At 55.6% G+C, this 26020-nt stretch overlaps 4 protein-coding genes across 4 annotated transcripts; 2 read left to right on the top strand and 2 right to left on the bottom strand.

Annotated features, from left to right (window-relative positions):
* The first annotated feature begins 1513 nt into the window (after window positions 1-1513).
* LOC113147162 (putative uncharacterized protein DDB_G0288537) lies at window positions 1514-3981 on the top strand. The gene is made up of 5 exons (XM_026336750.1): window positions 1514-1912; window positions 2214-2263; window positions 2446-2534; window positions 2616-3213; window positions 3735-3981. The coding sequence occupies exons 1-5, from the start codon at window positions 1514-1516 to the stop codon at window positions 3979-3981; spliced, it is 1383 nt and encodes a 460-aa protein (XP_026192535.1).
* A 5968-nt stretch (window positions 3982-9949) lies between these two features.
* LOC34620684 (translation initiation factor IF-2) lies at window positions 9950-16516 on the top strand. Its single transcript, XM_026336749.1, has 10 exons — window positions 9950-10380; window positions 10651-12240; window positions 12779-13108; window positions 13654-13714; window positions 13916-14362; window positions 14613-14666; window positions 14791-15183; window positions 15435-15674; window positions 16044-16131; window positions 16383-16516. Exons 1-10 carry the CDS (start codon window positions 9950-9952, stop codon window positions 16514-16516), a joined length of 3768 nt encoding a protein of 1255 aa, XP_026192534.1.
* A 1974-nt stretch (window positions 16517-18490) lies between these two features.
* Window positions 18491-19670, bottom strand: LOC34620685. The gene is made up of 3 exons (XM_022733924.2): window positions 19434-19670; window positions 18872-19063; window positions 18491-18706 (listed from the first exon to the last, which is right to left on the bottom strand). Exons 1-3 carry the CDS (start codon window positions 19569-19571, stop codon window positions 18491-18493), a joined length of 546 nt encoding a protein of 181 aa, XP_022591854.2. The 5' UTR covers window positions 19572-19670.
* Window positions 19671-21638: 1968 nt separating this feature from the next.
* On the bottom strand, window positions 21639-24328 carry LOC113147161. Its single transcript, XM_026336748.1, has 3 exons — window positions 24154-24328; window positions 23501-23653; window positions 21639-22093 (listed from the first exon to the last, which is right to left on the bottom strand). Exons 1-3 carry the CDS (start codon window positions 24326-24328, stop codon window positions 21639-21641), a joined length of 783 nt encoding a protein of 260 aa, XP_026192533.1.
* Between the last annotated feature and the right edge of the window lie 1692 nt (window positions 24329-26020).

Genomic DNA, 26020 nt, shown 5'->3' with positions numbered 1-26020 from the left:
CGGAGCCGCGCGTGTGTCGTCCACACGCAATTGGCCGCAACAGCACTGCAGCACCAACAACCACAGACCCCGCAGCAGCCGCATCCACAGCAGCAACAGTGGCGCCACCAGCACACCGGTTTGCCAGGAGAGCTGCGACGGAGATGAAGGCAGCAATAGCAGTCAGTACATCGGCAGTTTAACGATGGTAAACACGGAGGAGGGAGGGTCGGAAGAATTCGTCCCTGTAGCTGTTGCTGCGAGAGCACCGGAGAGCAGCAACCCCAACACTGGCAGCAGCAGCAACGTGGAATCCCTGCAGCGGCATGCTGCACTGAGTCTGTTGCAGTCGACGCCGAAGCAACCTCAGCCAGCCGGCGAAGCTGGAGCAGCAGTAGCTACTGCTGCAGCTACTGCTGCATCTCCATCATTAGCAGGAGCAGCTGCTGCCGGTGATGAAGATGTCGCACTGGGGTGGCTGCCATATGATGAAGCAGAAGAGGAGGAGGAAGAGGATGCAGGCTCCCTATATTCATACTACTCGGCTCCGGACTGCCTGCAGCGAGCAGAAGCAAGCTGCTGCAGCAGTCCCCTTGTTGCTGCCTGCTGCAGCAGCCCTAGCAGCAGCAGCGAAGCAGCAGTAGTGGCCTCAGTGGTAACCGAAGCCACCGATTTCCTTTTAAGTCTGAAGCGAGACACCAGCAGCAACAGTCCTGCGGAAAACGCATGCAGGCCCACCAGGTACACCCCTCAAGTGTACATACACCAGCAGCCCCTGCGTCGCCTTCCTTCCACAGACCCCATGATTAAAAAAGCCGAAGCTGCTGGAGGATCTTCTTCTCCGGAGCAGCAAAAGGTTGCAGCCTTGCCACAGCAGTTCATGCAGCATCACCTGCAGCAGACTATCCAGCCACCCGAGCAGCAGCAGAAACTCCGGAAAGAGCATCGAGCAGCGGCTCTTGGCGCCCCCCCCCTAATGGGAGAAAGTTCAAGTCTTCTCTTTAGTACGCTCCCTGCATCATGCGAAACGCAGTCGCAGGCGCGTCAGAGACGGCAGGTGCAACAGCCCCGCGAACACTTCTTCATGAGATCCGCTTGTTGCTCCGATCTCTTTGCAGATGCAGCTGCAACAGCAGCCGCAAGGAGGCTCAAGGCAACTTCCCAGATGCTGCAGTTCAGCAGCACCAATCATGCGAGCAGCGCTTGCCGCCGTTCACGCCGCCCCTCTCTGCCCATCCGGTGCCGCTGGCAAGAGCAGCAGCAGCAGCACCAGCAGCATCAGCAGCATACAGCGGCTATTTCGCATGACGGCAACAGTTACATGCATCCGGCCGCTACTCCCTGGCGGCGCTGGAGCTCTTGCGATGGGGGGTTCTCAGACAAGCAGCAGCAGCAACAGCAACAGCGTCTGCTGCTGCTGCTGGTGCACGGAGGAGGGCCTTTCGAGGTGTACAGACACAGCACCAACAGAAGCCCTGGTCGTCCTCGCCGTTCTACTGGCGCAGCATGGGCGCATGCGCTTGCACCAGGAGCAATGGAGAGTGTCGACTCTCCAGCAACGCATGCATCAGGAGCAGGAAAGGCGACACTAGCAGAGCCAGGAAGGACGCGAGACTCGACGTCTCCCACGAGCAGCAGACAGAGCAGCGCCGAAAGCGGCTTGCCGAAGAAGGGCAGAGATGCACCGAGTGCTCGTGCGACTCCGTGGGTTTCCCCCGCCGTCTCAGTCGCTGCAGAAGCAGAAGCAGAGGCAGCAGCAGTAGCAGCAGCAGGAGCGAAGGAGGGGCTGCTAGGGGTATCCCTGGCGCTGCCGCCTTCGCGATCACATAATCCGCAGGAAGCCGGCAGGTTCATAAGCGAGCAGCAACAAGAACAACAACAGCGGCTTCAGCAACAGCAGCAGCAACAACAGCGGCTCCAGCAACAGCAGCAAGCGCTTAGCGCCTCGGGATGCGCTGTTGGGAGTGGCGAAGATGTGGTGACGAAGCGGCCTCACGATGTAGCAGTGGCAGTTTGTAGTGCTGGCGCGCCCCCCCCTGCAGCAGGAGATGCTGAAGAAGTTGCGTGGCTATACAGGCCCCAGCAGCTGCTCCACCCGAGTCTGCTTCTTAGCTATGCGGATTCTTCAAGGCAAGGCAGCAACACTGCATGGCGAACACCCTGCAGTGATCCTGCTGGGAGCTTTGACGCGTCTTCTCTGGACCTGACGATGGCAGGAGCGACTGCCGGGAGAGGAGGAGGAAGAGCGGCGACAGCAGCAGCAGCAGCAGCAGACTCGGCTGCTGCTGCTATTACTGTTGCGTCCGTATTCCACTCGCCTGCAGCCACAAACAGCGGCTGTCTAAACACTCCATGGTGTCGCACACCGACGGGGGAGAGGCCTTTGCGGGAGGCCTCCCATGCGCAAAGCAGCCAGAGCTTTTCGCTGCTGCCGACCACTCCGCAACAGAGGCAGCAGCAGCAGAGGCAGCAGCAACTGCAGCAACAGAGGCAGCAGCAACTGCAGCAACAGAGGCAGCAGCAACAGAGGCAGCAGAAGGCCTTTGAGTCGATCTGTGCCGGCTCTGCTGGTGCGGCAGCCGGCCTTGTTGTTGCACCGCCGCTGTGTCTGCCCTTCTGGGGAGGCCTGCCTGAAGCGCAGCAGCAGCTGCAGCAACAACAGCTGCAGCAGCTACAGCAGCAGCAGCTGCAGCAACAACAGCTGCAGCAGCTACAGCAGCAGCAGCTGCGCCTAAGAGACCGTAGGACCCCCGCAAGCGCCGGTGCAGACTCGAGGATGCTTCCCGTAGCAGCAGCAGCAGCAGCAGCAGATGAAGCGGCAGACAAACCCCAGCAGACGACCTGCAGCACCCGAGAAGCACGTGTGGCATCGCCACTCGCACGATGTCAGACGATACCCTCCCGCAATCGCAGAAAAAGCAGCAAAAAGCGAGGCGTGACCTTCTGGGATCTAGTGGCATTCGTGAAGGATGAAATATCCAGTCGACGCCTCCACCCCGCAGAAGCAGCAGCTGCTGCTGTTGCTGCTGCCCACGCGAACGCTGTCTCTACAGGGGCGTTAGAGCGATCTGCTGCGGCCCTTGCCGCAGCAGATCGCGCGGCTGTAGTGAAGCATTTCTCATGTCTGACAGATCATCCTGCAGCCACTACGGCTCAAGGGGGCCCCCTTAAGGCCCCTTTGGAGGGCCCCTGCCTCGACGGGGATTCGCGCCATCTACCAGATTTCGGCACCAGGCAGCAGCAGCAATTGTTGCTACATCAGCAGCAGCAATTGTTGCTACAGCAGCAGCAGCAATTGTTGCTACAGCAGCAGCAGCACCGGACAGCTGCATCGTTGGGGGGTGGCTATGCCGTGCGTGGGTCCTGTGGGGAGCCTAGCAGCGCTGCTGAGGTGAGGAGATATGCTGCTGCTCCGGCTGCATCTAAGCTGCCTCCTGTAAGAGCAGCAGGATCTGTCCTATCTGCAAGGACCTTTCAACGCCTGCACAGCGGTGGGGTCGCTGCTGCGCTGCACGGCCCGCTGCTTCACGCGTCTAAAAAGGAGGCGAAAGTGCCTGTAGACATGCCCTGGCAGCAGCAGATGCGGGAGAGCAGCCGCGAGCGAAACGAGGCTACTTCGACCACTCCCATCCCCAAACGGCGTAAGAGTGCGCAAGACTTGTTTGAATGCATCCAGCGGCAAAAACAGCCGGAGGGTGTAGTTCTCGGAGCTGAGCGCTCCGAGATCCCCTCTGGCGCCTTCCTGCGTGCTGCAGATCATTCTGCTGCTGCCAAGCCTTCCCATGGCTCGACGCTACCAGGGCGCCGTACAGCTTCTCAGGACCAGTGCAAGGAACTAAGAAAGCGAAAGCGGGAAAGTGGGGGAACGGCGATCCCCGAGACTCAGCTGAGCAGTCTTCTGCACGTGCCCTACAAACTGGAGTGTGTTGTATACTTTGGCACGTTTCTTTGCCTCGACGCTCTCCTTTACGAAGTCACGATGATGCCGCTGCAGGCGGTTAAAGTGCTGCTGCTGCTGCTGCTGCACTGCTGTGGCTGCGGAGTTGCCCGCATTCGATGCCTCAGCGGCGGTCTTTGCTTCCTTGGAGCGGCAAGAGGCGTTTTTACGGCAGCTCTTGCGGCAGCCGTTGGTGCCGTTGCGCATGCGCTGCAGCGGTGGGCTGTGTGGAGTGCAGCCACAGGTCGTCGCTTGCTGCTGCCTTTCCTCCTCCCGAGGAATCAGCAGCAGCAACCGCAGCAGAAGCAGCAGCAGCAACGGCAGCAGCAGCAGCAGTGGCTGCCCCCGCACCCACGTGCGGCGGTAGGCAAAGAGGAGGCAGCCGCTGCTGCCCACAGAAGGAGTGCCTCCTGCTCTGCAGCAGGAAGCTCGAGAGGATGCACCATCCTTAGAGGAGACAGTACGAAGGCCTCTTGTCGCAGGGTTGCCAGCGCCTCGTGGAGCTCCTCTCTTCCTCCCTTGCAGCTTGCTCTCAGCCCTACTTCGACTTCGGCTGCCGCTGCGGCGCGCGTGATTCAAGATAGCAGTGCCAGTTGGGAAGGCCCTTCTAGCGGATTACGACCTAGCGCAGCTGTGGCGGTTAGCACGAGCATCGCAGGCACACAGACGGCGCTCTTGCGATCGCGTCCGCAGCGGTCTGTGCAGGCAGGAGGAGCATTTTCGCATGCGCCCATGCGCCCACGCCGTCTAGCTGCGTCAGCGACGGCAGTGCGAGCGGCAGCATCCGCTGCAGGCAAGCCATCCGCAGCAGCTCCAGCAGTCGTGGCATCGCGGCCGAAGCCTACTGTGGCTGTTGAGCTCCGTCAGCGAACTGCGCTGGAGCAGCAACGAAGCGCGACAGAGACGGGCATGGGTGCGGCTGAGAGTCCCCTACTGCAGCAGCAGCAGCAGCGGGAAGAGCATCGGCAGCGGGCGAAGGCTGATCCAGAAACATGGAGTTGTGGGTTCTACGAAATAACAGGTCCAGACTTGTGTGCTTTCATTCGCTTTTCCGCTTTCCTGGTCTGTGCGCTGCTATTCGGGTGTATCGACACCTCCATCGTGTACCACACAATCCGCGCGCAGCCCTTCATGAAGCTCTACGTCATTTTTAATATGCTGGAAGTCTTTGAGAAGCTGTGGAGGAGCTTTGGAAGGGATGCAGTAGACGAGCTGATGAGGCAGGCCACACAAATGCTCCGCAAAGCCGCGGCAACGCACCGCGAGCAGAAGCAGCAGCAAGGGCGGCAGATGCAGCAGGAGGAGAGCGAGGGAAGGGGGTCAGCATGCAGTGCAAGCGAGGGGGCGATCAGCAGCAGCAGCAACGGCAAGAATAGCAGCAAGACTAGCAGCAAAATCAGCTCGGAAGGAGGGAAGCAGAAGCGTCACCAGCAGAATACGGGGCAGCAGCAGCAGCAGCAGCAGCAGCAGCAGCAGCAATGCATGCCGCATTGGCGTATGGGACTAGCGGGGCGATCTTGGAAAGCTGTTCAAGGACTGTTTTCAGTAGCAGCAGCACCCGGCAGCACATTGTTGCGCTGTACTCCCTCAAAGCCTCAGAGGCGGCCAGAGAGAGAGGGCAGCACTCCTTCAGCGAGCAGCAGTAGAAGCAGCAGGAGTGAAAAAGCCGCTGCTTCTGATGAGGAAAGCGGCAGTATGGCACCCGGAGGGGCCTTCGAGGGCGGTGCTGATGGCACCTTGGCTGCAGTCTGGCCTTGGTTGAGGCTGTTTTTACTGTACTGTGGCGTTATTCTATACGTCATTGTACACTCCTTCATGCATCTCATCCGGGTCCTCAGCTTGAACATTGCGATCAACTCCTCAGAAGTGAGGCAACCGCTGCAGCCGCGCTGCCTCCGTTATTTGTTTGCTGTCATAGCGCCTTCACGCAGATAGGATGCACTTGACGGATTGCATTTGCCGTGCTGTCGACCGTGTCTGCGAATATAAGTGATAAGTTTGTGTGTATGTGGGTATGGGGGGAGAGGGGGGCGAAGGAAGGGGAAGGGCGGAGAAAATATGCGCCGCTCCCTCCCGCCTGGCTGCTGTTGTGTTGTGGCCAGACGTGCGGGGATGCATGCCTTGCAAAAACATTACGGGAATGTTCGGTGATTTTTATCTGGTATTCGTGCGCCTGTTGCAGTCTGCAATGTTCCTGATGCTGGTTACCAACAATTTTGGGGAGATCAAGTCATCCGTCTTCAAGAAATACACTCCCGTGCAGCTGTATACCGTTGTAGCGGCTGATACAGTAGAGCGCTTCCACCTCTGCTGCGATGCCTTTATCGTCTCCCTCAAAGTTGCTACCGCCGCGTCTGCAAAGACGGTCTCACCAGCGGGTGTCTACAGTTGGCTGGTAGAGAGATGCGGCTGCTGCTGGAGGCTTTTTGTTGGAGGTGGTTGTTTTTCTGTGCTTTGTTGTTCAGACTCTTTGTTGTTGGCACTTGGTGTAATGCGGTTGGAGTGGGGTGTGCTCTCTTTGTTGCTTCTGCTGCTGCTGCAGTGTGGCGTCTTCTTGCTGGAGATGTGCGTCGATTGGCTTAAATATATTTTTCTTGTGAAGTTCAACAAGATTCCTGTGGAGGCTTTCGCTCAGTACCAAAATGTAAGCAGACCTCATGAGGCCGCACTGTGGATGACGCAGCATCCCTTAGCGCACATGAGGTGTTTGCTGCAGTGCAGTGTGTTTAGCTCGCCGGTTGGCTTGCTTGTGCTTCTTGCGGCTGCTTTCTGTTGACTGTGCGGGTTTTTTTTTTGCCGGAGATTGACGGATGATGGCGTTGTGGGGCCATACTACGGTTTGGGGTGTCTCTCTCTCTCTCTCTCTCTGCAATGTGCAGGTGTTGATAGCGGATGTCTTGCTGGCGCGAGTTCCCGCATCTGCCACGCTGATATCTACGTTTGCCTACACCGTTCCTTGTTGGGGTTGCTACGCCTTTTCCCACATACCCACGCGGTAGGCTTGGGTGCTGAGTCGACTCTGGAGCCTGGCGCTCTACCTGAGGCACTGTATTACGGGGAGGAGGGGGGAGGGAAGAAGCTGCAGCCGTTCATGGAGCTGTCAGGATTGCTGTTGGTGCTGGTCATAGTCCTGTTGCTGTGTTTTGCCTTCACGAGCAGCTGGCTGTGTTGCTGGTCTTGCTTTTGCCCTCTCGTCTGCAGGCGGATCGGCTTCATGTCTATTCCTATAGTGACCCTCATCAGTTGCGTGCTGCCCAAGTAAGTGGCAATGCGCAAGAGGTGGTGAGGGCAGCGCGCGGGGTGGGGTGGTGGGGTGTCTTTGCTGCTCTTTGAGCGTTCTCTGTTGGCTGCTTTTTTTTCGGCAACGAGTTCGGGAGGGCTTCGCCTGCCGTAAAGAGCTGTGTGGCAAAGACAGCTGCTGCTGCTACTGCTGTCGTGTTTCCGTAGGGTGAGCTGGCAGTCAGGTCCAGCTCTTCTGTGCGCGTTGGTGGTGTGGCTTTGCCTGTTGTTGCTCAAGGTAAGGCTCTACATAAATGGGCAGGTGCCTCCTGCCTGGTTGTGCGCTTGAGGAGTGTAAATCAGCGCCTTGGGGGAGGTGCTGTTCCTCCTGTTGCCTTGTAGGAATGGCGGTTTCTCCTCCCTGCCCTTCCCCTGCGAACCTCCCTCAGGCTGCGCAGTTATCCACGTGCGAAAGCGGTGGCCTTTTTCCTGTAGTCTGTGCCTTTCTTAGCTAGTTTATCCCCGCCCCCCTGTTATTCTAGACCTCTTTTACCCTTGCAGCGGGGGCAGCAGTTTCTGTAGTACCTGTGGGAGGTGGCTTTGCGCTGGTGGACATGTCGCGCAACCCAGCCACCCCAATTCTCGCGAAGACTCCTTTTTTGAGTTTCACGAGCACTGCCTCCTCCGCAGCGGCCTCGAAGGTCTAAAACGCGTGCGTCTGCGGTGCATGCGTTGGGGAGATCTTTGTGGGGCTTTGCGTCGTGCCTTAGGTCTTTTTGTCTGTGGTGCTCGTGGCCTTCGCTGTCAAGCGCCGCAACCGCCTCAGCGCCGTAGACGAAGCCATCACAAAAATAACAGCTCAGTGATGGTGTTCAGGCCGTCGAGAGACGGCAGGCAGTCCTTCCGAAGTGAGTCACATTCGGAAACGGCAGCCGGTGAGTCGAGGCTGCTGTATTTCTTCTGCTGCCGGGATGCTGCGCGTGCTTTTACGCGCGTGCCCCTCCTGCATGTGTGTGTGTGTGTGTCTACCTGGATCTACGGTTGTAGACGCGCGAAGGCAGAGAACTACTCACCCCGAGTTGGGGGAGGGGGCATGGCCTTGAGTAGGCGTTGCGATGTGCTGCTCTCTTTCGCTGTAACCTGAAAAATGCCTAGAGCTACAGGAGGGCGAATTTTTGTCCAGCACAGCATGTTGCTCCGGTGTGCGTCCTCATACCTTCGATAGTACAGATTCCCAGAACCCCCAGAATCGCACGCGCCTTGCTCGCTGGTGCTTCTTATTATGCGTTAACATGGCAGAGGCATCTAGGTGAGCGAGCAGGCCTTCGCAGCTCCTTCGGTCGGGAGAGCAGCGCCGTTTCCCAGGGCAAACGCTTTCACTGCATGTAAATTTTAATAAGCTGCCCGTCGTCGGGCAGGCCCTGTCTAGCTGTGTGTTTCTTGGAAACAGTTTAGTATTTTGCTACAGTCCTGGTCAGTGCTGCTCTAGTCGTGCACAGCCAGCGGAATACGAGTGTCGGGGGTGGCACCCTGGAGGTGGTGGAGACTAAAACGCTTAGGGAGCCCTCCGTAGTTCTCTGGCCTCCTTTGCCACACAGCTTCAACGTCCTGTAGCGGCTCGCCAGCTAGGCATTTCCTCTCTACCTGCGCGCCGCGTGCAGTGGTGCACAAGGCCACCTACGGGTAGACGCAGTTTAAGTTCACTTCCTATCCTTGTTACTGCACCCGCGAGCTGTCTTTGGGAAAAGTGCTGTAGCGCCATCCCGCTAGCACACGAGCCTTCGGCCGGGAATACTTTGAATCCTTGCAGGAATCCAGCCACACTTTTCCCCCCGCCTTCCTTGCCCATAATCCTTACGAAATCCCTGAAGCGCAGGCGTTAGCCACGAACCCTACCAGGGATGCTCTGTGGAAATACACGGCACTAGGGCTTTGCGAAATACGAAAAACACGTGGTGTCATTCGGAGCATTTCATTGCTTCAGACGCCTTCGGCAGAGCCCCCCCTACCGGCTACACATGCAGCCCCTTGGTCTTGGCGGAAGAAAGGCTTTTTTTAGATTGCGGCATTCGCAAGCATGGTTCTAAACAAAACAAAGCGTATTTGTTTCTCAATGCAAGAGTCAAAACGCATATCAGCAGCCCTCTAACGCAAGCGAGGAATGGGAGGATCTCCATCATCTCCAGCGGGGGAACGGCCAAGGGGCCTCCTGCTGCGTGTACACCCCAAAAAGGCATCCGCGTAGTCTCACAGAAGCCTCTCGCTCAGGAGCTTTTCAGAAGGATGCAGAAGGCACTAGTGCCCCTGCAGAGGGGCAGGTTTGGCTGCTTTCTGCCGGTGTCGTGCCAGAGGGCCTTGTTGCTTCCTTCGGCAGCAACAGCACGCGCAGCCGCTGCTGCCCCCGTGATACGGGGAAAGAGGCAGCAGTGTCAGGAGCTTGTCGCGCCGTCGGCTGTGGGGAGCGGGTTCCTTTGTGCATCCTCGGCGACTTGCCGGTGCTTTTCTTCTCTCTCTCGTCTGTTGCGACGGCTGTTTCCTACCACAGAAGAAGACGCCAATGGGCAGAGGGCCTCTTCTGAGAGCAGCCTCACGGAAGAACCTTCGGAGAAGCCTGCTCTAGAAACCAAGGCACCGCCTGCAGCACCAGCAACTCCAGGAGCGACAGCCACAATTTCTGCAGCAGCAACTCCTGCAACAGCAGCAACTCCTGCAACAGCAGCAACTCCTGCAACAGCAGCAACTTCTGACGTGTCGGAGGGACTGAAAGCGGAGGCAGCAGAAGACATCTCAGGAGCTGCAGCAGCAAATATCAAGATGGCATCCTCAGCTGAAGCCGCTTCCCCAGGTGTCTTTTCTCCAGCGGAAGAGACGCCGCGGCAGTGTAGAAATGATAGCCGATCAAGGCCTAGTGTTGGCTCCGATTCGCAAGCAGCTGAGGCGCTGCTGAGACCGCCTGAGGCTTCCTTGCAGCTGCTGCGAGACTGCCTGCCCTCAGTGACAGCCGCTGCAGCAGCTGCAACGGCGTCTAGAGTGTACAGCAGCAGGCTAGCATGCAGCTCTAAGACCACTTTCCAGAAAAGTGTTCATCTGCGACAGCCTGCCTCTTTTGCCGTAGGCAGCGATGCTGCTGATGGCGCTGCGAAGTTTCTTGTGCGGCTTGAGCCTGGCGAGCAGCAGCCGGCGTCTGCTGCGATGAACAGACTTCCAGACGGCGGCAAAGCGGTGACGACGACGACGTCTCTGCAGCAAGTGCATGCAGGGGCCTATGGCGAGGCTGCAGAATGCCGCATGAGGCTGCAGCAGGCCGTGCAGCAGCTGCACGAGCGCCAGCAGCAGCAAGATCCGTCTGTGGGCGGCGTGGTAGGGTTGTCGGAAGACTCTTTGTCTCAGCCTTTGCCTCAGCAGCAGCCATCCGTAAGGGCAGCGCTGCTGCAGATGCTGCAGCAGCAAGCGGCGGCTAAAGCCGCAGGGGGGCTGTCTGTACACCCCGGGGCAGTGGGCCCGGCCGCAAGAAGAAAGAAGGTGCCAGAAAAAAAAATCGAACAAAATCATCGGCAGCAGCAGCAGCAGCAGGAGGACAGGATTGAAGAGATTGCTCGTGCCGTACGGCGTTACGATGCTCTTGGCGTGGCCTCTCTCGGAGGTGCTAACAGCAGTCTTCCTGAGGAAAAGACGCAACCAGCAGCAACTCCTGACTCGCCACAGCAGCCGCAAAGCCTCGCAGAAGTGCTGCAGTCGGCTCTTGAGGCTCTTGAGGCCAGCGTGCTGCAGGGAGCCTCCGGCGCTGCAGCTTCCGTAGCATCAGCAGCAGGTGCAGCATCAGGTGCAGCATCAGGTGCAGCATCAGGTGCAGCAGCAGCATCAGATACAGGAGGAAGGCTTACCAAGGAGTTGGGCGTAGAGTTGGTGAGTCACCTCTCGTGGATTCGCTGGGCATGCACACGCGTAGGTCTTGACATGGGGGGGCCCCTTGGAGCTTTTCGGCTGCGAGCAGCGAAGTGTTTGGGAAGCAGGAACGGGAGGGGGTCTATCCCTCAGCCGACACTCGTGTCTAGGAGGATCGCGACGCCTTGCCTCTTTGCCCTGAGGGAGTGGCTCGCGCTGCAGCAGCAGCTGACGCGTTCAGAAGCATTAAATCCTTTGCAGCAAGACGAGCAGCAGCAGCAACAACAACAGGAGTCGCTGCAACAGCAGCATCACATTGCTGCTGCCTTGACCGAATTGCTACAGCGCGCTGCAGAGGAGAGCTTTTTGAAGGACGGCGTGGCACTCCCTCGCATTCAGAGCCTTACTGCGCTTCTCGCGGATGACGCTGCAGCAGTGCGTATCCAGATACAAGAGCAGCGGCAGCAGATACAACAAGAGCAGCGGCAGCAGATACAACAAGAGCAGCGGCAGCAGATACGACAAGAGCCAGGATCGGCAGCGGCTGCTCCAGACGCAAAGGCAACTGCAGAGGAGGGAGAGGCAGCAGCAAGCGCGGAGGGCGTAGATGCAGAGGCGTATCTGAAGGCACTCACTGAGAAGGCTGCAGCACACAGGCAGCAGTTGCTGCTCGACTTTGCGCAGCAGCAGCAGCGGTTACAAGAGCAGCAGCAGCAGATACAGCAGCAGCGACAGCAACAGCAGAAACAGCAACACCAGCGCGTCGCCTCGCTAGAAGCGGCGGCAGCTATCCGCACGCCTCTGCAATCGGCCCCGTTGGGGCTCCCTTCACGGGCTGCTGCTGCGGATTGGACAGGGGGGGGTGTCTCCCCAGGTGCTCTTGGCGATGAAAGCAATGCACTGGATGCGGCTCACATCACCGTTGCATCTCTGGCGCAGCATTTGCGACAACCCGAGGAACGAGTGCTTGAACTGGCGAAGGCGCTGTTAGAGGGCCTCCCGGGAGCTCCTGCAGTTTCCCTAGGCTCCACGATGACGGAGGAGGAGGCTGAGTTTCTTAGCGATGAATTGGGGTGTCTGCAGCTGTTGCGGCTAAGCAGCAGGGCAGGCAGCGGCGCTGCACGGCAGCAGCAGCAGCAGCAGCTGCGAGCTCCCCCCGTAATTGCCGTACTAGGCCACGTCGATCATGGGAAAACTTCTCTGCTGGATGCCCTTCGGAGGTAAGGGCCCTCTTCCTTCCCTTCCCTTCTCCGTCCCTCCCGCAGCTTTGAGAGCACTGCTAATGGTGGCTTTCCTTGGTCTTGGCTCGCGTTTCTGCCGGCTTTTTCTCGCATAAAAAAGCATGGCTGCGGCATGCGTCTGATGGGGTGGCTGTCGAACCTTGCCGAGGCGAGCTGTTCCTTCACAAAGGGAGAAATCAAGGGGCGTCATTAGTGCTGGCGCTTTGCACTGGGGGCGAGTTCGCATTCTGACGTCTCGGCCTCGAGCTTTTCCAGTGCATGCGCATGTAATCGAGAGAGACCTCGCTTCCGCGTGGGTGATGTATTGTGAAGTTTTTATTTAAAGTGAAGTTTTTTTAAATGCGGTGTGTGTGTGTGTGTGTGTGTGTGTGTGTGTGTGTGTGTGTGTGTGTGTGTGTGTGTGTGTGTGTGTCTACGTATGGTGTTCCCTCCACTATCGTGCCGCCTCCTGCGTGTGCGTGTGTTTTGTTTTTTACGCATGCATCCGTGTCTGCCTTGCGTGGCTCATCATACGCAGGTCGAGCGTGGCAGCTACCGAAGCGGGTGGAATAACTCAGGCCGTCAGCAGCAGCAGCTTCCGCCTCTCTTCTCTACGAACACACGCCAGTCAGCAGCAGGGGCATGGCTTGCAGCAGCTAGTCACCTGCGTAGACACCCCGGGGCACGCGGCTTTCGCCTCAATGCGCCGTCGGGGAGCCGCAGCCACCGACTTGGCGATTTTAGTGGTGGCAGGAGATGAAGGGGTCAAGCCGCAGACGGCAGAATGCGTGCGCTTGCTTGCCGAGAAGAACATTCAGACCGTGGTCGCTGTAACAAAGATGGATAGATCTGGAGCCAGTGTGGATCGGTAAGCCTTTGAAATTTGAATCTCGGCAGACGCGGTTTTTTTCTTGAGTTATTTCGTGCTGGCAACGCTGTTTGCGTGCTGCGCGAAACGCATTACGCCCTGACTTGCACGCAAACTCTGTTTCACACTCTATCTCCCCGGAAGGGTGTCGCTTTTTCACACTCTATCTGTCCGTTCATGAGGTTTAATGGGAAGCTGTTCAGTCCTCTTTTTTAAGGCCGTCCTGGCCTTCCTCATCTCCGCGACCCCTCATGGCTTCGGCCGAGAGGTTTCTCGCTGCTCCTACTGCCGCAAGCGGAGCTGCCGCTTGCAGACTTGCGCTGCTGGTGCAAACCGTAGCTGTGCGGAGGCGGGCCAGAAAAGCTCTGGGTTCTGCAGGGGCGGTGAAGGAGAAGCAACACAGAGACTTCGAGGGGATTGCGGGGAGACGCTGGCGTTACGTTGGAAGCGAGGAGGCCACAGCAGGCGTCAGGGCATACACCTCTGTGCAGGCACACCCCATTCGTGTGGCTGCATTGCCTGTATGGTATTTGCTGCTTCTGCAGAGTGAAGAAAGACCTGGCCGCTCTTGGGGTCGTTAGCGACGAAGATGGTGGCAGTGTGCCGGTTAGCGTCTCTACGGAAAGAAAACTCACGTCTAGGAGCTGCAGTTCGGGGGTTGTTTTCACGGGCTGCTACGGGGGCCGCTAGGAGAGGCAGGCAGGCAGGCAGGCAGGCAGGCAGCCACACTCTGCACGAGAGCAGAGACGGGAGGGAGCTAGGGGACGAACGGACGTCGAAGTCGGTGCGTTGCTGCGCTGTGTGCAGTTCATTCCCGTTAGCGCAAAGACCGGGGAGGGCCTTGCCGATCTCGAGGCAGCAATAGCTCTCCTAGCCGAGGGAATGCCTCACCTGGTGGTTCCGCCTCCTCCGCTTACGGGAGCTCCCGTCGCTGCAGCGCGCGGCCTTGTTCTGGAAAGCAGAGTAGACCCTCACAGAGGCCGTCTGCTGCACGTTATCGTGCGGTCCGGCTTCCTGAGGGAAGGGGCCTGGGTTGCTGTGGGGCCCCACTACGGGCGCATCAAGAAAATGTACGTGGGTTCAGCAGGGGGCCCCACGGAGGGGCCTAAACAGGTCAAGTGCGCCGGAATGAATGAAGCCGTGGAGATTGGGGGCCTGGGTGATATGGAGGCGTCTGCGGGCCAGCTCGTCGTGCAGGCGAAAAACCAACAGCAGGCTGCCAAGCTTGCGGCCATGGCGCAAAGGGCTCAACAGGTAGACAAGGCCTGTTGTCGCTGCCTTTGGTTCACGGGGTAGCTGCGGCAGCTATTGGTGCTGGCGTACCAGCAGCATGTGTGCCAAAGGGGTGCTGCGGGGACGGGTGAATTATGAGAGTTTCTGGGTCTGTTCGAGTGAGGCCCAAGGACTCTTGTGGTTTGGGGCAGAGCAGACTCTTTTGTTCAGGACCGACATCGTGGTTTGTACGCAGAATGCGTATCCCGCGTGTCTCATGGGGTGACTGCAGGCTCGCGCGCTCCAAGCACCGTCGCGTGTCGAGAAGCTCGAAGCAGACTCCCAGGTTGGCTCTTCGTCTCGCTGTCTCGGTCATGGGTTGCTGCAGTATGCTTGCAGAAGCGTTTGCTGGACCGGTGAAGTATCAGCATTCGCGGCTCGAACGGCTTCGGGCGTGCGCCTTTCTGCAGGTTACGACAGCGTCTTCCCCCGACGGGCTGCGTCATGCTGGGGCCAGCACCTTGCCAGAAGTTGCGGTGGTCCTAAAGACAGGAGACCAGGGCAGCCTTGAGGCTATTGTGGACTGGATGGAAAGCAGGAACTCTCAAACGCAGAATAGTGCAATCGAGTCATCGCGTGTAGAGGAAGCTCTCACAGCAGCATTGTCGAGAGCGCATGCAGAAGAGGAAGGTGCACACGAAGAGGAACAAGCGAGGCGGAGCTCGCTTCTGCAACAATGGCGGCCTTTGAGGGTTGTTAGATCTGGGGTGGGCCCCGTAAACGCCTCAGACGTTCGATACGCACAGATGACAGGGGCTGTTATTCTGGCCTTTGGAGTTTCAGTTCTAGACCACGTTCAACAGGTGAGGCTTGCGCCTACACGTACACTTGCTGGCCACATAGGCGTATTACGGGTCGCCGCAGGTGAAAAGCTATCTGATGCGCAGGCACTACCCGGATGGCTAGCTTACTGGCACCAGCTGCTATTTTAGCTGTTTACTTTGCAACATGCAAAGTCACAAGCGGTCCCACCGCGGACATTGTTGTGCATTCTGTTGCTACATGAAGGGTCCGTTTGTCAGTCGCTGAATAGTTAAAATTCTTTTTTTCGCAGGCAATTGAAGAGGCGGGTGTGCCCCTGAGGGCTCAGAACATCGTGTACAGGCTGTTTGATGACTTAGAGTCTATTTATGATTTCCACTTTGGCCCCAAATTTGAAATGGTGCAATCGGCGAGGGCTCAGATTACCCAAGTAGGGAGCTACGTCCTTAAGAAGCGGAAAGGGGGCCTCCAGACGGTGGTGGGCCTCGAAGTCAAGCAGGGCACTCCGAATACGCAACACGCATATTCTTTGGTAAGCTTAACTAAGCGCGTGTGTGCACGGGCGTACTACAATATGCTACGGTATATCGGCGGCTGCTGGGTGCCGATAGAAAAAGAATCGTTTTCAATTGTCTTAATATGTGCGTATCTTCTTATAAATGGATGCCAAGATTCATATGCTTGTTCGTCGCTCTCTAATATAGCCTCTGTGTGAGTTGGTGCATGCCTCACCTGCATCAAATTTTCAGCTTGTTAATTTTCTTTTCGCATTGCTACCATGGATATGTGGGTAGCACCGGAGTTTGCACTTGCTATACGCTAGAAAGTACTGCATATCTGGGTTAAGCTGTACATATTACTCGAGAAACCTCGTGCCATATTTGGGTTCCTAAATTTTCAGGTGCGGAACGGAAAGACACTGGTCGAAGGACTAAAGGTCAAGTCGATGCAAAAGAGCAAAGAAAGCGCCACTTCTCTTGCAAAAGGAAGTCCGTCTAGTGTCCCCGTATTTGTATTTATGTCGTATGCATTTTGCTCGAATATGTTTCGGAAAGCCAGGCGATGTGCTATCGTCGCCTTCATTCTGCAATTCCTGTGGGCAGAAGATACCGACTCTCTACTGTCAATGTGCAGCTAGTCACGTTGTACACTTCCTCAAATTTCTTGTATCATCTAATGTTTGCTGTTTAGAAAACGGTATCGGGCTTCAGAGATGACATGCGTATGTGTTCTACCTCAGGCCGCGACGGTGCCATCATTTTCGACAGTCCATTCGAGTTTCAGGAGGGAGATGTGCTGATCGCCTTTGAACAGAGAGAAAAGTGTCCTCCGCCCTTTCTCTCTGGCCATCACTTTATGCGGGCCCCTGAGTGAATCTTTAGGGGTTTCCGCTGTTCCGCTGCAATATACCATGACTACAGTTCAAAGAGTCTGAACTGAATACTGCGTTAAAGTGTCATGGATCCTTACAGTAGTGGTGAAGAAGTGGATATGTGTGTTTGCGTTGGCCGCCACATATTTTATGTCTACACTGTTTTTTTAGTGTCGTGAACTCAGCTTGAAGCGATCTGAATGTTTCAGTCCGGCTACCTACTCATGCCAAACAACGACTGACGAGAAGTGTAAAAGAAGTATATTCAGGCGAACCATTAACGAGAATTCAATATTAAGTTTGAACTCACTGCGAACAAATTGGTGGCTCTATGAGGAACTGCACTTATTGTGTCGACAGTGCTTCGGCGCTATTGGGTTCAAACTGAAGCTGCCGAGCTCCCTGTACACCTTGAATATTGAAACTTTAGCATTCGCACTTTTTTTACTTGAGATACGTACAACAACCTGATAATGCTCATATGCAGGCGCTTTATACGTCGCCGACTATTTTATCCCCAAAATGCGCACCTTTGTTCGGGATGAGTATTCTAATCCTTCCCAGGTTAACATCGGCCCGGCTCGAGTCAAGAAACCAGACGGTATATTACTGATAGGCGATTTTTGAGAGTATGGATTTACAAAGAATCATATGCACACAGCCAAGGCTCATCCTAAAAGCCATACAACTATGAGTTTCCGAAATGCCAAAGGAGGCCAAAATTTGTCAGCTTTGCGTACGAAACGTAATAGGGGAATCGCAGCTATCAAAAAGCAGCCTAGCAAGGTAATAAGTTCTCTTTATCTTGTTTAGCAACCGAAGAACTTACCTGAACTGCGTAGATTATAACTAAGAAGTGTAACACGCAAGGCGCAAGTCCAATTGCAGGAAAAAAGTCCACCAGGGCCTGTACGCCGAGAAATTCAGTACGGGGTAGTTCTTCCTCAGGGCTTCCGGGAACCAAGGATTCAAGTGCTTGGTGTGTTTCTTGCCACGTCTTCTGATCTCATTGTCATTGTGATATTTGAGGCCAGTTGTTCTATCAATAGAAACACAACAGGAGGGGTCAGCCCCAGGGCTCCAGAACAGAAGGAATATCAGAGCAATAGATCACTGCACTCCACAGAAACACCGCCTGCTGGCATCTTCCCTCAAAGCCCACGGGAGTCCCCCATTTTGTCATGCACAAGGCGGCTTCTGGGCCCTTTGAATTTTGCAGTGACGATGCCCACAGTGCAGTTCATCAGCACACCAACCATACATGACCTTGGGAGAAGTTTGTAAGCGCGCACGTGATGTAAATGCCTTTTTCTGTGTGCACCGCACCATTCGCGGATTCCAGCAAGCAGCCGACTCCCATGAAGACCCCAGATGTTCCCTGCCGCCCTTTCACCCTCAGTGAGACTCTGGTAAGAACGAATGCTGCTTCCGTTGCTGTTTATTTCGCTCTTGCGATGCATTTCTATTTCTTGAAATTTGTTTACTCGGATTTTGCTAGCAAGATACGTGTGTGACAGGTCAGGGCGAGGTGCGCCTTTCTTGCATCGCCGGCCGCCCCCCGAATCCATCACAGTGGATTCAATACTCCAAGAGCTGCGCTTCTGCTGAGAAGATCACCCATCGCTTGTCAGAGAGGCTGTACTAGTGCAAGATCTGCCTTTTTGCAAAGGGCATCCCCATGTACAAATCACCATCTGCGATACTTTGCCTAAGGAGCAGGACACCCCTGGTTTCAATTACTAACGGCGAAGCTACTGCAGGTGGTCTAGCAGAACTAGGCTGATTGTTTCCCCTAAGGGCATGAGAAATGTGCACAAATGAATTTTTGCCGCATGCTATTTAGGTGGCAAAAACGTTCTTCCATAAACGTGAAACAGCAAAGAACTGCCCCCCTGCAAGCAGTTCCTGCAGCGCGCTGTGAGCAGCAGCCAGCGCCACCACTAAAGCAGGGGTACTCTAGTCGCTGGAAAAGCCCTTCAAGTGGCAGCTTGCTGTTGCCCCTCCCCCAGAATCGGGAGGATCTCTGTATGCCCCACCGCCAATCGGTCCGCAACGAGTTGGTTCAAATTGGGGTCAAACAGAGCCAAGGGGTCCTGCCCTATGAGTGGAAGCTCCGCGCGGTTAGCGCTAGACAACCCCTGAGACTTGTAAAGTGGCAAGTGTAAACTTGGCTTCTCATAGTGGCGTATTGCCTGCGCACAGGCAGAAACATTCCCCTATTGTAGGGGAATCTATAGAAAGCAACTAGCACAGAAAGGAAAGGGCACTTTAGGAAGGGCAGCAGACGCAGGAAGTGCTGAATACAGAAAAGCGCAGTGGCATTGCCCTTGTGGCGGGTTGCAGAGGCGAGGACTGACCATGAGCGCAGAATAGAGCGGATCTTGATGGTAGAATTTGATGTTCATTGTTTCTTGCACATTCTCAATCCTGTCAACTCGTATGCGGCTAAGCGATTGGCGATGTCCCCATTTCTTGCGCCACTTTTTGGGGCGGTGTTTCCCGCCGTGTATCTTCGGCCCCCTAAAGTGTCGCAGCACTGTAGCCCATACCTGCAAGGTGTGCAGCAGCAGCACGCCACCGGAAGGGCTCGTCTTAGCAGATTCAGACACATGCTGAAAGAAGGCCTAGAGCAATGATTGGGAGACGATACTTCCATGCGTAAGGATGGACTTTAGAGGAGGAAGAAGAAGCACTAACGCCACAAGGTGCAAAAAGAGGACGCACGAAAGGCTGTGATATATTATTACCGGCTGACACACCGCCCCCAATCACATCTCGGCAGAGGGTTGCTAGCAGCCAGATGCGTGCCAAGCTAAGCTCCTCCGATGGCGTGCTGTGTAATGATCGGGTGATCTACATATATATATATTTATTTATGAATCAGGGCATCGTAGGTGGCCGCTACTCTCCTGTTCTCACCCTGATGTTCTCTAAAAAGGGGCGACCAACGATCGTAGGCCCGTCTTTTTGCTGCAGCAGCAGAACGCGCAGAAGAATCAGCTGCCCACCCTCCTTCTGGTGTATGCGGTTCACATCATAGAATCTGCCCCTTTCCATCCAACGATGAAACCCTCCAATCTCCGCAATGACATATTCCCCGCTCCTCTCTTTTCCATCCCCAACCAGGGCCAACTTTTCTTGCGCTGGCGAGGACAGAAGCGCTCTGGGGGGGCTTCTACCCGGTGCAGGTAAAGGGGGTGACTCTACGGGATGCTGCGGCAATCGACCCCGGGAGGGGAGGTCGCTGCCAACGGGGCCTCCGGTGTGGAAGAGACAACAGGAATGAGATGGTTTTGGTGGAAGCACAAAGGCTGACGCGGCTAAGAGCCCAAAGCACTTGGCATCAAGCTGCTCCTGTGGTTGCGGGTGTTGCTGCTGCTCCTGACCGTGAAATAGAAGCAGCAGGAGAAACAGCCACAGAGCCCCTTGCAAGTTCCTTTCTAGACACATGCTTGTGGAGGCCTTAAAGGGCCTCTTATCACCGAGCCCTCAACAGCAACCCATTCTCTGACGCACAGGGGCCCCCCTTAACAAGGGTCACAGTTTGGCGAGGGGCCCCCAAGATATCTAAAGCGGACGCCTGCAGGTCTACAGTAGGAACCCCGCAGTGATCGGAGAAGCGGTGAACATTGTGAGAGCTGGAAATCGCTTGCGATCGGATATTTTCCCCTCCTGCATGATCATGATGTGGCACGACAGAGGGGGGGCCCTGGTGGGCGGCACCCAAAGAGAGCTCTGGGGTCGCGTTGCTGCAAAGGAAACTACCTTGAAATCCGTTCGGGTTTGTGTAGAATTGCCTAGAGCTTATTGAAATAGTTAATATTCAAATGCGATTCACGCCGTGGACAGCAAAATCGATTAGCTCAGGCAATCGGCGGCTGAGCTCCCGAGAGGGTGGCGCTAAATGGAAACAAGTCAAGTTTTGGTAGCACACTCCATATAGCAGTCTAACACTGATGAATGTGCCAAGATACTTACCTCGGTGAAGGGGCCCTTACTGAAGATTCCGTGCACACTTCTGTTTCTGCAACTTCTCTCCGAACCCCTCCAAGTGGATTTTCAGAAATAACCGCCGTCTCGATCGAAGGAAGAACATGCCGGTCGTAAAGAAAACGGAACGGCCAATAGCACTATTGACGCGGTGGTGCGTCCGTGCGCGCGTACTTTGTTAATTGCTGCTCGTGTTTCTCTAGTACTTCTGGCGAGAAAGAGCCGGGTCCACCGCTTTCCTTCCCTGGAGGAGAGTACTCTTCAGCTACTTCAGAATTAGATTTACGAAGTCTACTACTCCTGGATAATTTGTGAATCGGTAACAACTCTGGGAAACCAGCAGAAGCGACACCATAGGGACTGCTTTCATGCTGAGAGGCCCGAACAGCGCTCACAGCTCAGGACACCGTGCGCTCCGCATCTGAGTGGGTAGTCAGAGGGAATAGGACAGCCTTCAAAGGAGTCAGGAAGGCTTCTACGGCGCAACAGCCGCTTATCGGATACATGATGCGCTGCAAACCCCTAAATCGTACAAGAACTTTGCTTACACTCATAATTTCGAGATTTTGACACCAAGCCGTAGACACTAAACCTAAAACTCAAGCAACAACTCCAGCAGCAAGTGCTACGACTGCATTATTGCAAACAGCAGCACTTGCATGAGAAAAAGGAGGGCGTGAATTCTTCCAGGAGGCATGCCGCTATGCACCCCTGCAAATATCTGGATGCGCACGTTGCCCCCACGGAAGCCCAAATATGTTAAACACCCTGTTAAGTAGGCTCCGAATAGATGTGTATATCTCGAAGTTCTAAGTGCTTGCTGTTGGCAGCAAAATGGAATTCATACACTTTCAGCAGGTACGTACGTATACTTATATGCCGAGTCATCTCTTTTCGCATGAGGAGAAAATGGGATGACCCGGTCCGTTTAGCTGTGTGCACGCGTGCAGACAGGCTTCTTCACTGCAGATGGTTCTACATGCGTCTGCTCCAGCAACTTTAGCGGCGTCTCCCTTGGTCTTACTTCTCACCTTAGGCAGAATCCCTACGAACTTCCTGTAGGGCTGCAGGTGTCTCGATCACCAGTGCCACTAGGCACAAGAACCCCAAAGAGCACCATAAGTAACCTGGAGCTTATGTGACCTGCTTTCCCTCATCCAAATCCTCACCCTCGCTGTCACTGGGGGCTGCTTTGTACCCGTGTTCTCCGCCTAAACGCATGGTGTAGCTGCTTACAGAGAAGACGGGCTCTGCCCCATAGAGCGGATTCCCCTGTAACTGCTGCAGCTGCGGCTGCGCTTCCGGCGCTTTGTCTTCACAATCGATAGGGAAGCCAGCTTCCATGTCTCCGGTGCTGAGCCTTTCCAGAAGTTGCTGCTGGCTCGTTGCAGCACTGCTGCTGAAGCTGCCTCGCAGGAGGGCCACAGGGTCCGCGCGGGCGATAAACTCCCGAAATTTTTTCCAGGGCGCGGGGCCGTTTGTCCTCTCAACTAAGTCCGTATTGGGTACCGTTTCAGTCCCTAGAGCCCTTCCCGAAGGCCTCCCACTCCGCTCTGCAGCCAGTAGGAAATAAAACAAGATTTGCTTGGCTAGGGCAAGGAGGGCTCCAGAGAGTGCACAAGTGGTAGCGTATATGGGGGCCCCTGAAAGTAGCAAGCCTGCTGGCAGACGCTCTCCACAAATGAGCGTGAGACCTCCGAGAGAAAGAAACGCCAGAGAGCCGTCTATGCACATGTACATCAGCATAATGGCGGACTGCACGGAAGTGCCAAACCAGTAGCAGGAGCGTGTCAGCGAGGGGGCCCCATCCAAAAGATCCATGAGAGAAGTGGACTCCCCAGCTGCTGCTTGAAGTGACATTAGCGCGTCTTCGATCAGTGAACTGGTGTCTGGTGCTGCTGGCTGGCCTTCTGGTCCGGCTGTGGAGTCGCGAGGGAGCAGTCGTTCTGTTGCATCTGTTGGAATAGGACTCTCCTGTTGTTGGCCATCCACAAAGACAGCCCCATCAAAGCCGATGTCTTCACCCTCTGATTGCAGTGGGGCCCCCAAATAAAAGGCCATGTCATGCGGTTTGGGGCGAATAGACACTGTACACATGCGCAGCAACCACACATGGTGGCATCCAGAGCAGCAAATGTAGGTGCAGAATCGCTAGTATCAGCTTCTGCGATGGCGGCAGGCTGCTCAGCAGCCGCTCTGCATAAACACCTGACCCTCGGCAGCACACAGAGGACCACCAACACTGGAGTTTGCATAAAAAAAGACTAAGTCCTTCTTCTATCTCTTCAAACCCCCATGCCGCCCCCTCTTCCGCCGGCCACCTGTTTGGGGGGCGCCGAACAACCAACCCCGCCACACCACTGGCCATGATCAGGAAGACCTCACATCACGAAACTGGCCTCCTACACTCACCATCAGAAGGTCCAGAGAATTCCGGTAGGGTCACGACCCATTGAAGCCAGGAATCAAGCCTCCACCACTTTGAGAGCATCTTGGAGAAGTATTCCTCCTGAGGGGCTTCCACGTCGTGGGGTCCTGCACCGTACCCTGGTGGGGAGAGGGATACGGAGACTACTTGCATGAGGGCCTTAAAGCCAGTCCTCCAGATGCAGATGGCGGGCACAGCGAAGGACAGTGCAGCAAATGAAAAGCCCCCGCCAAGCAGCAGCAGCGTTGCTACCCAGCAGCTGAGGTTAGCAAACGTGAAGCAGCACTGCAGCAGCAGTTGAAGCAGACGTAAGCCCAAGGAAGGCTTGAAGGAGGCACATTCAACAGGCCAGTACAGGCGGAGACCTGCGGGAGAAGCAGTTGATGAAAGTGCGCACAACTCTAGAAAGCAACAAACCCATTTGGTGCACATATTTGGCCCAACAAAAGCGATGGAAGCGGGAGGCATCAGCTGCGGTTGGGTGACTCCAGATATAAGTCATGCTAATGGGGGAACCAACGAGGATCTACTTCTCTCCATTAAGAATTTCTCAACTTTTCGGTCTTACTAGCTTTGGTGTGAACCCTTGCAATGGCCCAGGTGCACAGGCCGAGGGGTCCCCCCAAAAGGAGTGAACCACAGACGAGGCGGATAGTAGGCACTCGGGGAGAGACTCCTAGGAGGAGGGAGGAGAGAGAACAAAATAAAAGGGCAAGAGCAGCTGCGCGACAGAGGGACATGGGCAGATGTAGAAATCGTATTATGAGGCTAATGCACCATGAATTCCTGCTGCCCTTCAGGCTGGTGCTATTGCCACTGGTACGGAAGAGCCAAAGTGTGGAGAAATTTGGGCCCTCAAATTACACACAAGCACCAAGGGGAAGGAGCTGGGAGAGGAGAGGGCACGGGTGGTCGCAATCGAAGATGGCACTGGACAACAGTAAGGCGAAAACACAGGTAGGGAGCACCAGATACGCACAGACAGTGAGACCACGAGACAGAAAAACTTGCAAGGGCCTTATCCGAGGGTTATGCGCGGACCCACACAGCACGGGAAAGCAAAGGAAGGGCTCCGGCAGAAGGTGCAGACAGCCGACGGAGAGAGGCCATAAATAAAAAGGGAGCAAGCCACATGTTAGCCAGGCGCAAAGCAAGAATATGCAGAATTACGCATCTGTAAGTGTTCAGAGAAGACACTGTACCTAAAGAGCCCTGCCTTACCGACGGTGACGTGCATCCCCAATACGAGCCTCTCAAGACCCAGGGCCTCCTGAAGGGCAGCACATGCCTCCACTAAAACGAAATGTGCGCTCCTCCACTTATTGTGTAGCGCGTTAGGCATTCCTGCGACTGCCGCTGCAGCAAGACCGGTACACAGCATAACAAGGCCGCGCATGTCTGTGCGCCACACCAGTTCGAAACCCGCGCTTTCACGCAAACCCCGTTTGTCTGCCTCTGTGACCCTCTGCTGCAGTTTTCCCTTTTTGGCCCCCTGCACTTCTCAAGGCTCCTTTAGCGTGTTTGCCTCTCCCTCCCTGGTGAGAAGGAGCTGATCCCCTTCCATGGCGAGACCTATCCACATGAGGACTGTCGACAGGCGCCTCAGAAGCGGGATCTCCACCCTTTTTCCTCAGGCGCTCCTGTGAGTGTCAGAAAGCACTTACCTAAGAGAGTGGAAAAGAACCTTTGGACCGCCTCTGGGGCCAAGTTGCGGGCCCTTGCGCACGCGTCTTTTGTGGCCTCCAGGGACCACAGCTTCTGGGGTTTGGAAGTTCCCCACGGTTCCCCCCAGCCGTGAAGCTCGATTTCATCATCATCGCTATCGGTGATGGCTGTTCGCACAGAGGTCGCTCCCACGGCTTCCGCAGCTACAGAGTCCTCCCCTGTGTAGTTGACCGCCTTGTCTGCTGGTCCCAGGGGACTATGGGTGCGTGTAGAGCCGCCGGAGGCCTCCGGACCTGTGGATGTTTGCAGTCTCTTGGAAAGGTGGTGAGGTGTCAAAGCGCCAGAAAGACCCTTCGGGAACTCCTGGGGTTCCTCACCCCCTGGCAAGATAGCCAGTGACATGGCGAAGGACGGGGAAGTGCTGTTGCTGCTTTGCAGCCCCCTCCCGTTCTGCCTCTGTTTTACGGCTTCAATCCCTGCTGAGTGACAGGGTTGACGCTCTATTGCTCTTGGGAGGCCTCTCAAAGCGGTGACTGGAGACCGAGAGGATAGACAGTGGTGAGCGAAGCAGCCGGCACAGATCTGCAGTTCGGGCGCAAACAAGGTCCCTGTGTAGAAACTCAGATGTTAAAACCGATATATATAAGGTAAACACTGTAAGATTAAGAAGGTTGGGCGTATTTTTTGAGTTTCACGCAATAACACGGAAAGGGCAGCAAACGGCCTGGGCCTTCGGGCGCGGAGACCTGCACGTGCCACCCGCCGCTGTCTCTGGTTTCTGCTTTCGTGTGGGGGCTCCAGATGACTCTTGAGTCATAGTCACTTAGTCAGAAACAATAAAACGTGCCGTACGCGCTACCATTCATGTGTTAAACCAAGGAAATGCAGCTACAAAAACTAGGGGACCTGTCAGAGTCACTCCCAGGTGACTCGGTAGGAGGGCCACACAGAAAATTGCAGCACGCAGAAAGTACAAACGGAGTATTCGTTTCTTTGTTGATGAACAGAGCATGGAAAGTATTAGCCAGCAATTTTGAAATTGCTGTTTTACGCCAAAACATGTAGCCCATAGCCGTAACGGGCGTGCGAGAGAGGTCCACAGAAACCCCAGTGGGAGCGCAGCAGGTACGCAGTGCAAAAGAAGTGACTTCACCCTAGGTAGACATTTTAACGCTGAATTGCTCCTTTCGGGATGTTCAGACAAGAAAAGTAGAGGCAGGATTAATGTTGAGTCCCAGTTTTCCGTCGGCTTCTTCAATACCTTTGACAGGTCACGGCTTTATTTGGTTAGACTCACTCTTCCTTATGGTCTTGAAAATAAGAGGGCAGATAAGGCATGCAGGGGTCTGTAACAAAGGTCAACTTTCACTCTTCGCAGCTGCATTGTTGATGTTAGGGACCATACTGGGGGGGCACTTGTAGT

The sequence above is a fragment of the Cyclospora cayetanensis genome, unplaced genomic scaffold (assembly GCF_002999335.1).
Source record: "Cyclospora cayetanensis isolate NF1_C8 unplaced genomic scaffold, CcayRef3 CcayRef3_contig_145, whole genome shotgun sequence".
Lineage (NCBI taxonomy): Eukaryota > Apicomplexa > Conoidasida > Eucoccidiorida > Eimeriidae > Cyclospora > Cyclospora cayetanensis.
The sequence above is the reverse complement of the archived record's forward strand: the minus strand, read 5'-3'. Positions and strand labels throughout refer to the sequence as shown.

Excerpts from the sequence above, each read along its gene's own strand:
- LOC113147162 (XM_026336750.1), top strand. The coding sequence starts at position 1,514 with ATGGAGAGTGTCGACTCTCCAGCAACGCATGCATCAGGAGCAGGAAAG. Across the intron at positions 1,913-2,213 it reads GGCTCCAGCAACAGCAGCAA|GAGGAGGAAGAGCGGCGACA; the intron begins GCGCTTAGCGCC and ends CTGCCGGGAGAG. Across the intron at positions 3,214-3,734 it reads CTACCAGATTTCGGCACCAG|ATCATTCTGCTGCTGCCAAG; the intron begins GCAGCAGCAGCA and ends TGCGTGCTGCAG.
- LOC34620684 (XM_026336749.1), top strand. The coding sequence starts at position 9,950 with ATGGCATCCTCAGCTGAAGCCGCTTCCCCAGGTGTCTTTTCTCCAGCG. Across the intron at positions 13,715-13,915 it reads AAGATGGTGGCAGTGTGCCG|TTCATTCCCGTTAGCGCAAA; the intron begins GTTAGCGTCTCT and ends CGCTGTGTGCAG. Across the intron at positions 15,675-16,043 it reads CGCAACACGCATATTCTTTG|GTGCGGAACGGAAAGACACT; the intron begins GTAAGCTTAACT and ends CTAAATTTTCAG.
- LOC34620685 (XM_022733924.2), bottom strand. The coding sequence starts at position 19,571 with ATGGAAAGGGGCAGATTCTATGATGTGAACCGCATACACCAGAAGGAG. Across the intron at positions 19,064-19,433 it reads CCTTTTTAGAGAACATCAGG|GTATGGGCTACAGTGCTGCG; the intron begins GTGAGAACAGGA and ends CACACCTTGCAG. Across the intron at positions 18,707-18,871 it reads CGCTCTATTCTGCGCTCATG|GCAATACGCCACTATGAGAA; the intron begins GTCAGTCCTCGC and ends GCCTGTGCGCAG.
- LOC113147161 (XM_026336748.1), bottom strand. The coding sequence starts at position 24,328 with ATGCGCGGCCTTGTTATGCTGTGTACCGGTCTTGCTGCAGCGGCAGTC. Across the intron at positions 23,654-24,153 it reads GGGGATGCACGTCACCGTCG|CTGCTCTTGCCCTTTTATTT; the intron begins GTAAGGCAGGGC and ends TCTGTCGCGCAG. Across the intron at positions 22,094-23,500 it reads AAGGGTTCACACCAAAGCTA|CCAAGCAAATCTTGTTTTAT; the intron begins GTAAGACCGAAA and ends TCCTTGCCCTAG.